At 42.9% G+C, this 14039-nt stretch overlaps 1 protein-coding gene and 1 non-coding gene across 2 annotated transcripts in view; both read right to left on the reverse strand.

Moving 5' to 3' along the window:
* The window catches only part of psap (prosaposin), a 75600-nt gene that overhangs the window by 26192 nt on the left and 35369 nt on the right, over positions 1-14039 (reverse strand). The window contains exons 4-7 of the mRNA XM_055661953.1: positions 10560-10685; positions 5727-5903; positions 3252-3392; positions 370-426 (exon numbers count right to left, since the gene is read on the reverse strand). Of these exons, the coding sequence (XP_055517928.1) occupies positions 370-426; positions 3252-3392; positions 5727-5903; positions 10560-10685 (501 nt within the window). The remainder of the gene's footprint in view (positions 1-369; positions 427-3251; positions 3393-5726; positions 5904-10559; positions 10686-14039) is intronic.
* Positions 763-844, reverse strand: trnas-aga (transfer RNA serine (anticodon AGA)). Its single transcript has one exon. It is a non-coding gene; the product is annotated as a tRNA-Ser (tRNA).

Genomic DNA, 14039 nt, shown 5'->3' on the forward strand with positions numbered 1-14039 from the left:
CCTACCATCTACCTCATTGGAGGCCTTTGGACTATCTTTGATCGGACTACACTGGACTTTATCTTGCACCCTTCATCATGTATCTGTACACTGTGAATTGTTCGATTGTAATCATGTATTGTCTTTTCGCTGACTAGTTAGCTTGCAACAAAAGCTTTTTACTGAACCTTAGTACATGTGACAACAAACTCAACTCAAACTTCATCCAACTAGGTACAGTTTTACCACAGACCAATCAGTTCATGATTCCTAATATTGATGCCAAGTTTTGGTCAATTCATTAACTGAATGCTTTGAGTGCAGAAGTGGGATTTAAGAAACACTTAAGCATATCAGATAACACATCACCACTTGTGTGTTAATACTCACTCGCTGCGTTAACACCTCAGCCACTTGCGGTCCGTGCAGGACGATGTACTTCTCACACTGAAATAACAGGTTAAACGCACATATAACACCATATAACCATATAACAATTACAGCACGGAAACAGGCCATCTCGACCCTTCTAGTCCGTGCCGAACACATAATCTCCCCTAGTCCCATATACCTGCGCTCAGACCATAACCCTCCATTCCCTTCCCATCCATATAACTATCCAATTTATTTTTAAATGATAAAAACGAACCTGCCTCCACCACCTTCACTGGAAGCTCATTCCACACAGCTTCACTCTCTGGAAGCTCATTCCACACAGCTACCACTCTCTGGGTAAAGACAAATTATGCACAGATCGGTTCAAACGAGCGGACCTGCTACCGCCATAATCGGCAGGATTCGAACCTGCGCGGGGAAACCCCAATGGATTTCTAGACCATCGCCTTAACCACTCGGCCACGACCACTGCACATGAGCACACTGTTTCACGCTCTATTTGTGTTTAATCAGAGAGTAAGGTAACTGGAGTTAGCATTCCTACACAGGTTACAGCTGCAGGTGGAAGGAACACTGTTTGTTTTTTACAATTTATCAGCATGTACACTGGATAATATCATCAAACTGATATTGTCATTTCATGGTCTGAAAAGTTCTCTGGGCGAAACACTGCTTCAGTGGTAATGAAACACGAACAAATCCTCGCTTGCAATCACAAGGCAAAGGTGTAAGATGACAGGTAATAAGGGAGGGTAGACCTTAAAAGGGGTGGGGGGCAGGAGGACCCATTACTTTGTTATGGAGCACTACAGGCCAGCTAATAGTCAGCTGTGGCTACAGGCCAAACTTTGCTGTGAAAACAACTATGCTGGAGTTTGTGTAAGAAGGAACTGCAGATGCTGGTTTACATCGACTAGCTAGGTTAAATGATAGAAACTACAAGCAGTGAAGCTACAGCATATAGTTTCTATTATGTAACCTTCTAGCTAGTCGGTGGTGTGTTTCTCTGCCTACAAAACAGATGGCATGCAAACATTACTGGTCCAGTGAAAGTAATCGATCTCAATTGAAAACATTTCTATCCCTATCCAAAACTGTAAGCTGCAGCTGAAAGCTTCTTGCCTACAATGATATCCCAATAATTGTCACCAGCCTTCATGTAGTTTACACCAATTTCAGCAAGGCCTTTGTCAATATCCAAAAGGTAAGGGGGCTTCTGGAGCAAGTTGATATTTGGATCCAAAACTAATTTGGCAAAAGGAGAAAGGTTGTTTTGTAATTGGAAACCTTGCAGTGTATCAGGAGGGATTGGTGCTGGGACCTTCAATGAGGTAACGAAGGCGTTCGTTGTTTACATTTTAGTAAAGCATTTGTTAAAGTCCCCCATTGTGCCCTAACCAAAGACGATAAAGCTGCAACATAGAGTTGAGTATGAAACAGATATACTCAACTGTAATGTGCTACATGCAATGATGCTCAGCTGCGAGGGTCACAGCTAATGGTGGTAGCTGTCCATGTGATACAATCAATAATGCTGAACACTACATGAAACAGACTCAATGGCACTCAGCCACTGTGAGTGTGATACTGTCAATTATACAGGTAGTTCTGCTGTAATGTGATAATTGCTTTCCTAAGAAATCCTGTGTTATAGAAAGTCACGTTATAAAGACAATTGTAAAATGGCAAAAAGGAGTTATAGGCTGGAGGGTTTCAGACTCACAATAACAGGAGTTATTTATCCCCATAGAATTTCCAAAAATAAAGGCCTTGTCACCTTGTAACTAACAACAGTTTATTTTTGTTGTCACAAGCTAAAAATATTAAAGGCTCTACATTACATAGTTTAACAGACTATTGTTAACAAGTGTCAATGGATGTCAATGCCAGTGACCGCCTGTCAACTTCAATGGCAAATTGCGGTTAAAATAGGGATAATGGTGCCGGTTACTATGGGGACATTTTCCCTGGTATTGTTTAAATCCAAGACAGCATTGTTTTCTACTTATTAATTTTCAAAGTAACTTTAAGTGGTTCCCTAGATCCCGATTGAAATCTCATTATAATCAATTCAGCCGTCTCAATGCAAATAGTGTTGCCTAACTCATTGGGTATTTTTAAAACGCAGATAGATAGGTTCTTGATTAGTAAGGGTTTAGACTTTAGAGATACAGCGTGCAAACAGGCCCTTCTGCCCAGTGTCGACCAGCGATCACCCCGTACACTAGCACTATCCTACACACTAGGGACAATTTACAATAGTTACCAAAGTCAATTTACCTACAAACCTGTACGCCTTTGGAGTGGATGGAAACTGGAGCACCACCCGGAGAGAAAACCCTTGTGGGTGGGGGGGGGGGGGGGGGGGGGGGGGGGGGGGGGACGGACGGACGACGTACAATCACTGTACAGACAGCACCCGTAGTCAGGATTGAACCCGGGTCTCTGGCGCTGTGAGGCAGCAACTCTACTGCTGTGCCACTCATGACGTCGGAAGTTACAGGGAGAAGGCAAGAGAAAGGGTTGAAATAGATCAGTCATGATGGAATGGTAAAGCAGACTTGATGGGTCAAATGGCTTCATTCTGCTCGTATGTCTGACGGTCCAACTGGCGTCATGATTAATTCATGATGAATGAATGAAAACTTTATTGTCATTCAGATATACACCTAAACACAGTGCACCTTGAACGAAATTTCGCTGGAAACAAGTAGCAGAACTACCTGCACTCGGACACACCAAATACAACCTACCAGGTGTGCAATACAACATGGCATTGAGATTCAGATTCTGTGCTTGCACTGTGCTTGCACAGACCCACCCATCCCATTGACAAGTCTATTCACACCGTGTGCTCCATACACAAGCATACTCACCAGCTCTGTTAGACCGGCCCCAACGTTACACTGTTTCTTCAACTGAGAAATGAATTCATTCAGGAATCCATCATTCACCTTCATAGCAAGCTGAATATTTGTGATGAACTGATTGCAATCTTGACAGGCATCGTCAGTGCTCTGCAAGTAATTAATAAACAAAATGCGAAGTTGTGAATCAAAGGAAGTTTAAATATGTGCGACCTACCACAATTGCAGATCACCTCAATGAAAAAAATGACCAGAATTGAACAATCTACTACAAATGTTTTGTTGAAAAGTTATTTTTTACATAATTACATTTCCTTTGGAAAAGGCAATTTTCTCTGTTCAGCACCACAAAAGACACTAACAGTAGCAAATTTAGTTCAGTTTAGAGATACAACATGAAAACAGATCCTACGGCCCAGCTAGTCCGCGCTGACCATTGATCACCGGTACACACTAGTTCTATATTATGTCACTTTTTAAGGGAAAATAGATTATGAAAGAAAACTGGCAGGGAACATAAAAACCGACTGCAAAAGTTTTTATAGACATGTGAAGAGAAAGAGATGAGTTAAAATAAATGTAGGTCCCTTGCAGTCAGAAACTTGATCATGAAGAAGAAGGACACGGCAGACCAATTGAATAACTACTTTGGTTCCGTCTTCACTAAGGAAGACATAAATAATCTGCCGGAAATAGCAGGGGACCGCAGGGTCAAATGAGATGGGGGGAACTGAGCGAAATCCAGGTTAGCGGGGAAGTGGTGTTAGGTAAATTGAATGGATTAAAGGCCGATAAATCCCCAGGGCCGGATAGGCTGCATCCCAGAGTACTTAAGGAAGTAGCCCAGAAATAGTGGATGCATTATAATTTTTCCAAAACTCTTTAGATTCTGGAGTAGTTCCTGAGGATTGGAGAGTAGCTAATGTAATCGCACATTTTAAAAAGGGAGGGAGAGAGAAAATGGGGAATTACAGACCAGTTAGTCTAACATCGGTAGTGGGGAAACTGCTAGAGTCAGTTATTAAAGATGGGATAGCAGCACAAAGTCAGCATGGATTTACGAAAGGTAAACCATGTCTGACGAATCTTATAGAATTTTTCGAGGATGTAACTAGTAGAGTGGATAAGGGAGAAGCAGTGGATGTGTTATATCTGGACTTTCAGAAGGCTTTCGACAAGGTCCCACATAAGAGATTAGTATACAAACTTAAAGCACACGGTATTGGGGGTTCAGTATTGATGTGGATAGAAAACTGGCTGGCAAACAGGAAGCTAAGAGTAGGAGTAAACGGGTCCTTTTCACAATGGCAGGCAGTGACTAGTGGGGTACCGCAAGGCTCAATGCTGGGACCTCAGCTACTTACAATATATATTAATGATTTGGACAAGGGAATTGAATGCAACATCTCCAAGTTTACGGATGACACGAAGCTGGGGGGCAGTGTTAGCTGTGAGGAGGATGCTAGGAGGCTGCAAGGTGACTTGGATAGGCTGGGTGAGTGGGCAAATGCATGGCAGATGCAGTACAATGTGGATAAATGTGAGGTTATCCACTTTGGTGGCAAAAACAGGAAAGTGGACTATTATCTAAATGGTGGCCAATTAGGAAAAAGGGAGATGCAACGAGACCTGGGTGTTATGGTACACCAGTCATTGAAAGTAGGCATGCAGGTGCAGCAGGCAGTGAAGAAAGCGAATGGTATGTTAGCATTCATAGCAAACGGATTTGAGTTTCAGAGCAGGGATGTTTTACTGCAGTTGTACAGGGTATTGGTGAGACCACACCTGGAGTATTGCATACAGTTTTGGTCTCCAAATCTGAGGAAAGACATTCTTGCCATAGAGGGAGTACAGAGAAGGTTCACCAGACTGATTCCTGGGATGTCAGGACTTTCATATGAAGAAAGACTGGATAGACTTGGCTTGTACTCGCTAGAATTTAGAAGATTGAGGGGGGGAATCTTATGGAAACTTACAAAATTCTTAAGGGGTTGGACAGGATAGATGCAGGAAGATTGTTCCCGATGTTGGGGAAGTCCAGGCCAAGGGGTCACAGTTTAAGGATAAAGAGGAAATCCTTTAGGACCGAGATGAGAAAAACATATTTCACACAGAGAGTGGTGAATCTCCGAAACTCTCTGCCACAGAAGGTAGTTGAGGCCAGTTCATTGGCTATATTTAAGAGGGAGTTAGATGTGGCCCTTGTGGCTAAAGGGATCAGGGGGTATGGAGAGAAGGCAGGTACAGGATACTGAGTTGGATGATTAGCCATGATCATATTGAATGGCGGTGCAGGCTCGAAGGGCCGAATGGCCTACTTCTGCACCTATTTTCTATGTTTCTATGAATGGCAAAGCAGACTTGAAGGGCTAAATGCCTAATTCTGCTCTCATATCTTATAGTCTAAAAATGTTAATTATACAACAATGCTCATTTTATACAAAGTGATCAATCCCACAATACATTGCGGTGGTTTCTGTTTACCTTGGGCATGACAGTCTGCTCTGGATAAAGAAGAAGAGGTATATTTGCAATGAAAGGGGAGACTGATTTGGACAAGTCTACCTCCGGTATTTCATTGGAGATAATATCTTTTCTGTTCAGTGCTTCTTGGAGGGTTTGGCACAAGTGCAAAGCGCTGCACACAACCTCGGGATTTTCCTGTAAAAAACAAATATGCAATACTGTTTTAGCTGAAGTACTCTGGTTAATAATGCTGACTATTTACCTGTGGCACTATTATCCTCCTATCACAAAATGGTAGCCATATAAAAGGAGGCCCTTTATCCAACAGCTAAGTCTTGTGCTCCAAATGGCCATCGATTCTTACTGTATTCCTCTTCTCCAGAGCTGCTGCCTGAGCTGCTGAGTTACTACAGCTTTTTATGTCTGCCTTCGGTTTAAACCAACATCTGCAGTTCCTCTCTAGACATTACCATAATCCCACCAGAATTACCCATTGAATATTATTTGGCATTAAAAAAAATTCACTTTTGGAATCTGGCTTTGTAGGCAAGGCCAGCGATTTATTGTCCACCTCTAATTGTGGTTTGGTAGATGATGGAGAGGCACCATCTTCAACCACTGCAACCTCAGGTGAAGATTTTGACGGTTTGATGCTGAATGAGGAATTCTTGGAGTTAGACCAAATCATGATAAAAGCCAGGAATATATTTCCAAGTCAATCTGGTGTGTACTACAGGTGTAGGGAATAATTGCGTGAGAAAGAACAGCAGATGCTGGTTTAAATCGAAGGTCGAAATCGAAGTCTGAAGAAGGGTCTCGACCCGAAACGTCACCCATTCTTCTCTCCAGAGATGCTGCCTGGCCCGCTGAGTTACTCCAGCATTTTGTGTCTACCTTGGAGGGACTCATTGTTCACAGTAAATCACTGCTCTAGTGGTGGAGGGAATGGATGTTTAAGGTGGTGGAAGGGGTAAATGGGCTATTAGTCCCAGGAGCTGTTAAGTTACTTGATGGGAGATCCAAGTTCTACTATTTCAAGGGACATTGTTACTGCCCATCACTTGCGACATGGATGTTTCCAGCCACTGATCAACCTCATGCTGTAACACCGTTAGGCTACAGGCAGCAATGCCTGCTTCCCTTGCTCATGAGTTGTGAACAGGACCGAACACTGTGTAATGAGAACATCTCAACCTGATCTTGTGATGGGAGGTCATTAATGAAGCAGGTGAAGTTAGTTAAGACTCAGACACTAGTACGAGGAACTCCAGCAGCGATGTGAAACATCACAAAATGCAGATGCTGGAAGCGTGAAGTAAAAACAAAAGATGTTTAAAGGGTAGAGATATGGATGGGATTTGACGGTAGAATTTTTCACCCCGACAGTGGCGGAAGCAGAGTCGCCAACAACATTTAAGTATCTAGTTCAGCACTTCAGTCGCCCAGGCAGAGAAGGCCCTGGGCCAAGTGCTGGAAGATGGGACTGACACTGATGGGCATCCACTGTCCTGCGTGGATGGGTGGGCTGAGTGATGCATTACCATGATGTATGACATTGTCCAGATATTACTTGGAGTCTATCTAATTGACTGGATACCAACTTCCTTGACACTTCTGGCTGAACACATTTATAAATGCTTCGGCCTTTTCATTAGCATTCACATGCTAGGTGCTGCCACCATTAGAAACGGAATGTTAATAGACCCTCCACTTCCCATATAACCATATAACAATTACAGCACGGAAACAGGCCATCTCGGCCCTACAAGTCCATGCCGAACAAATTTTTTTCCCCTTAGTCCCACCTGCCTGCACTCGTACCATAACCCTCCATTCCCTTCTCATCCATATGCCTATCCAATTTATTTTTAAATGATACCAATGAACCTGTCTCCACCACTTCCACTGGGAGCTCATTCCACACCGCCACCACTCTCTGCGTAAAGAAGTTCCCCCTCATATTTCCCCTAAACTTCTGTCCCTTAATTCTGAAGTCATGTCCCCTTGTTTGAATCTTCCCTATTCTCAAAGGGAAAAGCTTGGCCACATCAACTCTGTCTATCCCTCTCATCATTTTAAAGACCTCTATCAGGTCCCCCCTTAACCTTCTGCGCTCCAGAGAATAAAGACCTAACTTATTCAACCTATCTCTGTAACTTAGTTGTTGAAACCCAGGCAACATTCTAGTAAATCTCCTCTGTACTCTCTCTATTTTGTTGACATCCTTCCTATAATTTGGCGACCAAAATTGTACCCCATACTCCAGATTTGGTCTCACCAATGCCTTGTACAATTTTAACATTACATCCCAGCTTCTATACTCAATGCTCTGATTTATAAAGGCTAGCATACCAAAAGCTTTCTTTACCACCCTATCTATATGAGATTCCACCTTCAAGGAACTATGCACGGTTATACCCAAATCCCTCTGTTCAACTGTATTCTTCAATTCCCTACCATTTACCATGTACGTCCTATTTTGATTTGTCCTGCCAAGGTGTAGCACCTCACATTTATCAGCATTAAACTCCATCTGCCATCTTTCAGCCCATTTTTCCAAATGGCCTAAATCACTCTGTAGACTTTGGAAATCCTCTTCATTATCCACAACACCCCCTATCTTAGTATCATCTGCATACTTACTAATCCAATTTACCACACCTTCATCCAGATCATTGATGTACATGACAAACAACAAAGGACCCAACACAGATCCCTGAGGCACCCCACTAGTCACCTGCCTCCAACCCGATAAACAGCCATCCACCATTACCCTCTGGCTTCTCCCATTTATACCCAAACAGTTGAACCTTCTTAACCAACCTTCCATGAGGAACCTTGTCAAAGGCCTTACTAAAGTCCATATAGACAACATCCACTGCTTTACCCTCGTCAATTTCCCTAGTAACCTCTTCAAAAAATTCAAGAAGATTAGTCAAACATGACCTTCCAGGCACAAATCCATGTTGACTGTTCCTAATCAGACCCTGTTTATCTAGATGCTTATATATATTGTCTCTAAGTATCTTTTCCATTAATTTGCCCACCACTGAAGTCAAACTAACAGGTCTATAATTGCTAGGTTTACTCTTAGAACCCTTTTTAAACAATGGAACAACATGCGCAGTACGCCAATCCTCGGGGACTATTCCCGTTTCTAATGACATTTGAAATATTTCTGTCATAGCCCCGGCTATTTCTACACTAACTTCCCTCAATGTCCTAGGGAATATCCTGTCAGGACCTGGAGACTTATCCACTTTTATATTTTTCAAGTGTCAGTACTTCTTTTACTTTGAACCTCATAGTATCCATAGCTACTCTACTAGTTTCCCTTACCTCACATAATTCAATATCCTTCTCCTTGGTGAATACCGAAGAAAAAAAAATTGTTCAATATCTCCCCCATCTCTTTTGGCTCTGCAGATAGCTGTCCACTCCCATGAGCTGCTTAATTAATTACTACCATTACTAGTGGTAAGACTGATCAATTGATGGCGAGATTGCTTAGCTGTGTAAAGCATGCTGTTTCACAAGCAATTCCCCACTGCAGCCTCACTCGACTGGCACATCATCTATAGATGGACCATTGTGTGCTCCACCTTCCATGCCGCATCAATGCAGGCTCTGCCCTGTTCTGGACCATCCCATACCTCTAGTTTCCCACTCCTGACTCTCAGTCCGATGAAATCTTGACTCAAAACATCACCTATTCCTTATCCCCAAAGATGCTGCCAGATCCAGAGTTACTCCAGTAATTTTTGTCTATCCGGTTTACACTAGCATCTGCATTTCCTTCTTACATCATTTATAGATGTGCCTGGTGCTATTCCCAACATGGCTCTCTTCACTCCTCAATCAAACCGGCTTGAACTGCTGGGTTGATGATAATGGTCAAGTGGGAGGCAAAGCCACAAGGCTGGAGACTGTGGTGGTGTAGTCGTGCATGCCTAGTTTAGAACTGTTTGATCTATTCTCCATCTAACCAATTGAGCACATTTATTGTAAGTCAGCATGGAAACAGGCCTTTCAGCCCAAATCATCCATGTCGACCAGGATGCCCCATGTAAGCTAATCCCATTAGTCTGCATTTGGTCCACATGCATCCAAACCTTTCCTATCCATGTACTTGTTCAAATGTCTTTTGAGTGTTATTATAGTAGCTACCTCAACTACCTTCTCTACAGCTCATTCCATATACCCACCACTTTCCGAAATGTAGTCTCTCAGATTCCTATTAAATCATTCCTTTAACCTATATCCTCTGGTTCTTGATTCCCCTATCCTGGATAAAGGACCCTGTGCATTCACCCAATCTATTCCCCTCATGATTTCATACATAATATGATACCTCGGCATCCTGCGCTCCAAGGACTAAATCCTAGCCTGCCCAACCTCTCCCAACAGCTCATGCCCTCAAGTCCCGGCAACATCCTTACAAATCTTTACTACACAAAATGTTGGAGGGTCCTCGGTGCAAAAACGGGATGTTCTACCTGAAGTGACTGAGTGATGGTCATCAACTGATGCTATCATGAACAGATGCATTTAGTCAGGTAGGTAGGGGAGAACAAGGTGCAGTAACTTAATCAACTTGCTTTATCAAGTAGCTGGCTCTGTGTGCATCCTTAATAGTCATCTCAAGGATTTGGCCTGATTACAAATTAAATAATCTATCTTCCACCCAGGAAGTTTTATTTTTCATCTTTAACCAGGCAACTTGATGGGATAAGGTGAGAAGAGATCGAGAGTTAACAACAAGAACACTGGAAAGTGCATGCTAGTTCTCATTTTAATTATGTACTATGCCATTACATTTAAATTCTGTATGAAAAGGAATGCTTGAGTTACCAGCTCTTCATTGAGAATATCCAGGATAATTGGTAGGTAGTCATCTATCAATTCGTTGCATTCTGCTTTCGTGGTTGGATCAGGAAGCAGATCACAGGCTTTGTTCAAATAACTTCTCACCTCCGCCTGGATAAAAACAAAGCAAGCACATCAAACCAAGCCTCAGCAAACCTTTACAGAATTCAAGAGAAGGAAAGTAATATTATTTAATAGCTCTGAGCACATTAAAAGGCTGGTCACAACTGGTTTGGATATGGAGATGGTGAGGTCGGCTAAGACAGCACCAGCAATGGTACGGCTCTCTTCACCTCAGTTTTTCACTGAATTGTCCCTTGTGTACCTGTTGTAGAAGAAAAAATTAAAATCTTCATTTACTTAATTTTAGGTCGGAATTAAATAAGATAATGAAAGGGTGTACGTATGTGGCAATTGGCATCTCTTGTTGACCAGCTGCAGAAGAAGATCATGAGGAATCAGGCAAAACAAGTTTCTGACACATTATCCCTTCTAGAATTGACCTCGTACCCGTTTTTCTTTCTGGGAATGCGTAGCGCTGGTGAACAAAGCACAGCTTTGGACATGGATCAAGAAGCCTGTTTCTTAGTGGAAAGTTACTGAATGCTGCAACACAATAGTTAACCCTGTAATGTCCATAACTATTGTGATCAAAAACACAGCAGCAATAGCTGGGTAGACCACCCGCGTCCTCTACCACTAGTAGCACAGAAAGGTTGCAGTAAATGGGGGCTTATGGTTGGCTCTAGTAAGGGGCAGTGGCGTGGCCCGCTTGAAAGATGAGATAGAATAATGTCAAGATGCCCTTGTATTATGTTTGACATATATTAACCATCTGTTGTTGAATATGATTAACATAAACAAAAAGTATATTATGACTAATGAAATAATTAATACCCATGTAGTAGATAGTAATAACAGTAAAACATATCGCCAAGTATATTTTCATATAGTTGTATCTAATGAAAAAAAAGTTGTTTACTGCACTGTATAACTGTCGGCTAATTCAGCTGCAAAGGCAGAGAGTTGGTGAGCAGTTAACTGCCGCCATCTCTACATAATATCATGCAATGGTCTCTTGAAGCAAAACTCAAAGTCTTTGTTTTTCCTTTAATTTCCCTCTGTTAATTTCCTCGACACCTGTACTTAGTGCCACTGGGACGACAGATGGCACAATGGGCTAAGTGTTCGGCTGGCGACCGGAAGGTAGCCGGTTCGAATCCCGCTTGGAGTGCATACTGTCGTTGTGTCCTTGGGGCAAGACACTTCACCCACCTTTGCCTGTGTGTAAATGTAATGTAATTATGTGAAGCACTTTGGGGTCAATGCAAGTTGACTAAAAATGTGCTATATAAATAAGATTATTATTATTATTATTACTCTTATTGTCTCATATAGTTACATTGTCAAAGGTACTGAAGCACCACTGGCTTGGTTCCCTTCTTCTGGACAGTGAAGCGAACAGTACCAGATTAATAAGCGTAACTGGTGAACAAGATAGCGGCGCCTCACGGCAGCCGCCTCTGCAGTCCGTCTGTCTTTTTTTTCCTTTTTGTTGTGTATGTTTTGGTTTTAGTTTTATATTATTTTTAGCTGTGTATTTGTTGGGGTGCGGGGTGGGGGCAACTTTTTAATCTCTTCCCTGTAAGGGGGACTCGACTTTTTCCGTGTCGAGTCTCCATTTTCGCTGGGGCCTAACATCGTGGAGCCGGCGGCCTTCAATCGGAATCGACCCGGGGCTCCAGTCGCAGAGCCTGCGGACTCACCATCTGGCTGCCCGACTTCGGAGCACGGAGCGCTGTGGTTTCGCGCGGCTGCGACCCGACTTTGGAGCTTCGAAGGCTTCATCTGCAGGCCCTGTAACTTCATGAGTTCGCAGGTCCCTGGTGGGAGACTGCTTTTCGGAGCTCCCGCAAAGGTAAAGTTCACCCGCCCGAATCGAGGGGTTTAAATCGACCCGTAGCGGGGCCTTACATCGCCTGCTGTGGCTTAAACAGCCGCGGGACTTACTATCGCCCGCCGGGGACTCTAACATCAAGAGCCTTGATCAGCTCGATGCAGCAGTTTAACTACTTGACTGCGGGAGAAGAATAAGAACAGAGAACAGGGAAGAGATAAGACTTTTGCCTTCCATCACAGTGAGGAGGTGTTTTGAGATTCACTGTGATGGATGTTTGTGTGGAATTGTGTTAATTGTGTGTTTTGTTGTTATGACTGCAGAAACGTAATTTTGTTTGAACCTATGTTTGAATGACAATAAATGGCATTCTGATTCTGATCTTATTTACACACAAGCACATACACATTTACAAACAGGAAGGAGTTAGTCAGAATTATAAAGCACAGAAATATGCCCTTTAGTCCAACTCGTTGAAAATGCCCCATCTAATACAGTCAGATTTACACCCATATCCCCCTCGCTCTTTCCTATTGAAATGTCTTCTAAATGTTGTTTTGTAATTGCTTCAACTGCCTCCTCTAGCAGCTCTTTCCATAAACCCACTACACTGTGTGAAAAAGTTGTCCCTCAGATTCCTATTCAATCTTTCCCCTCTCATCTAAACTCTAGTTCTTAATTCCACTATACTGGGGAAAAGACTGTGCATTCACCCTGTTTATTCCCCTCTTAGTTTCATACACCTCTATAAGTTCACCCTCAGCTGCCTGCGCTCCAAAGAATAAAGTGCTAGCCTGCCCAACCTCTCCCTGTAACAGGCTCGAGTCCTGGCCACATCCTCGTAAATCTTCTCTGCACTCTTCCCAGTTAGATGGCATCTTTCCTGCAGCAGGGTGACCAAAAGTGAACACAATACACCAGGTTCGGTCTCACCAACATCTTGTACAACTGTAACATATTGTCCCAATTATCAGGTACAATATATCAGGTGTGGTATCACCAACATTTTGTACAACTATAACATATTGTCCTAATTATTTGACTGATGAAGGCCAATACCCCCAAATCCTTCTTCACCACCCTATCTCTCTGCGACGCAACGTTCATGGAATGATGTACTTGTTCTCCGAGATCTCTCTGCTCCACACCACCCCTCAGGACCCTCCAGTCCACTGTGACGGTCCTGCTCTGGTTTAACTTCCCCAAAGTGCAACAACGCAAACTTATCTGCGATAAACTCCATTTGTCATTCCTTGGCCCGCTTGCCCAGCTGATCAAGATCTCACTGGAATTCTGAATAACCATCTTCATTATCTACGAGACCCCCCTATTTTAGTGTAATCTGCAAACTTATTCATCATGCCTGGTACAATCTCATTTAAATGGTTGATACAGATGACAAACAGCAATGGGCCCTGTGGCACACTAGTCACAGGCTTCCAGTCTGAAAAATAACTTTCCACATCCACCACCCTGTGAAGCCAACGTCATCTGGCTGATGGAGCCAATCACTTTTGTTGTTATTTGTTAACTAATCACGATCCCAGCTGTATCAAGAGTTACTGCCT

Source organism: Leucoraja erinacea, chromosome 34 (assembly GCF_028641065.1).
Source record: "Leucoraja erinacea ecotype New England chromosome 34, Leri_hhj_1, whole genome shotgun sequence".
NCBI lineage: Eukaryota > Metazoa > Chordata > Chondrichthyes > Rajiformes > Rajidae > Leucoraja > Leucoraja erinaceus.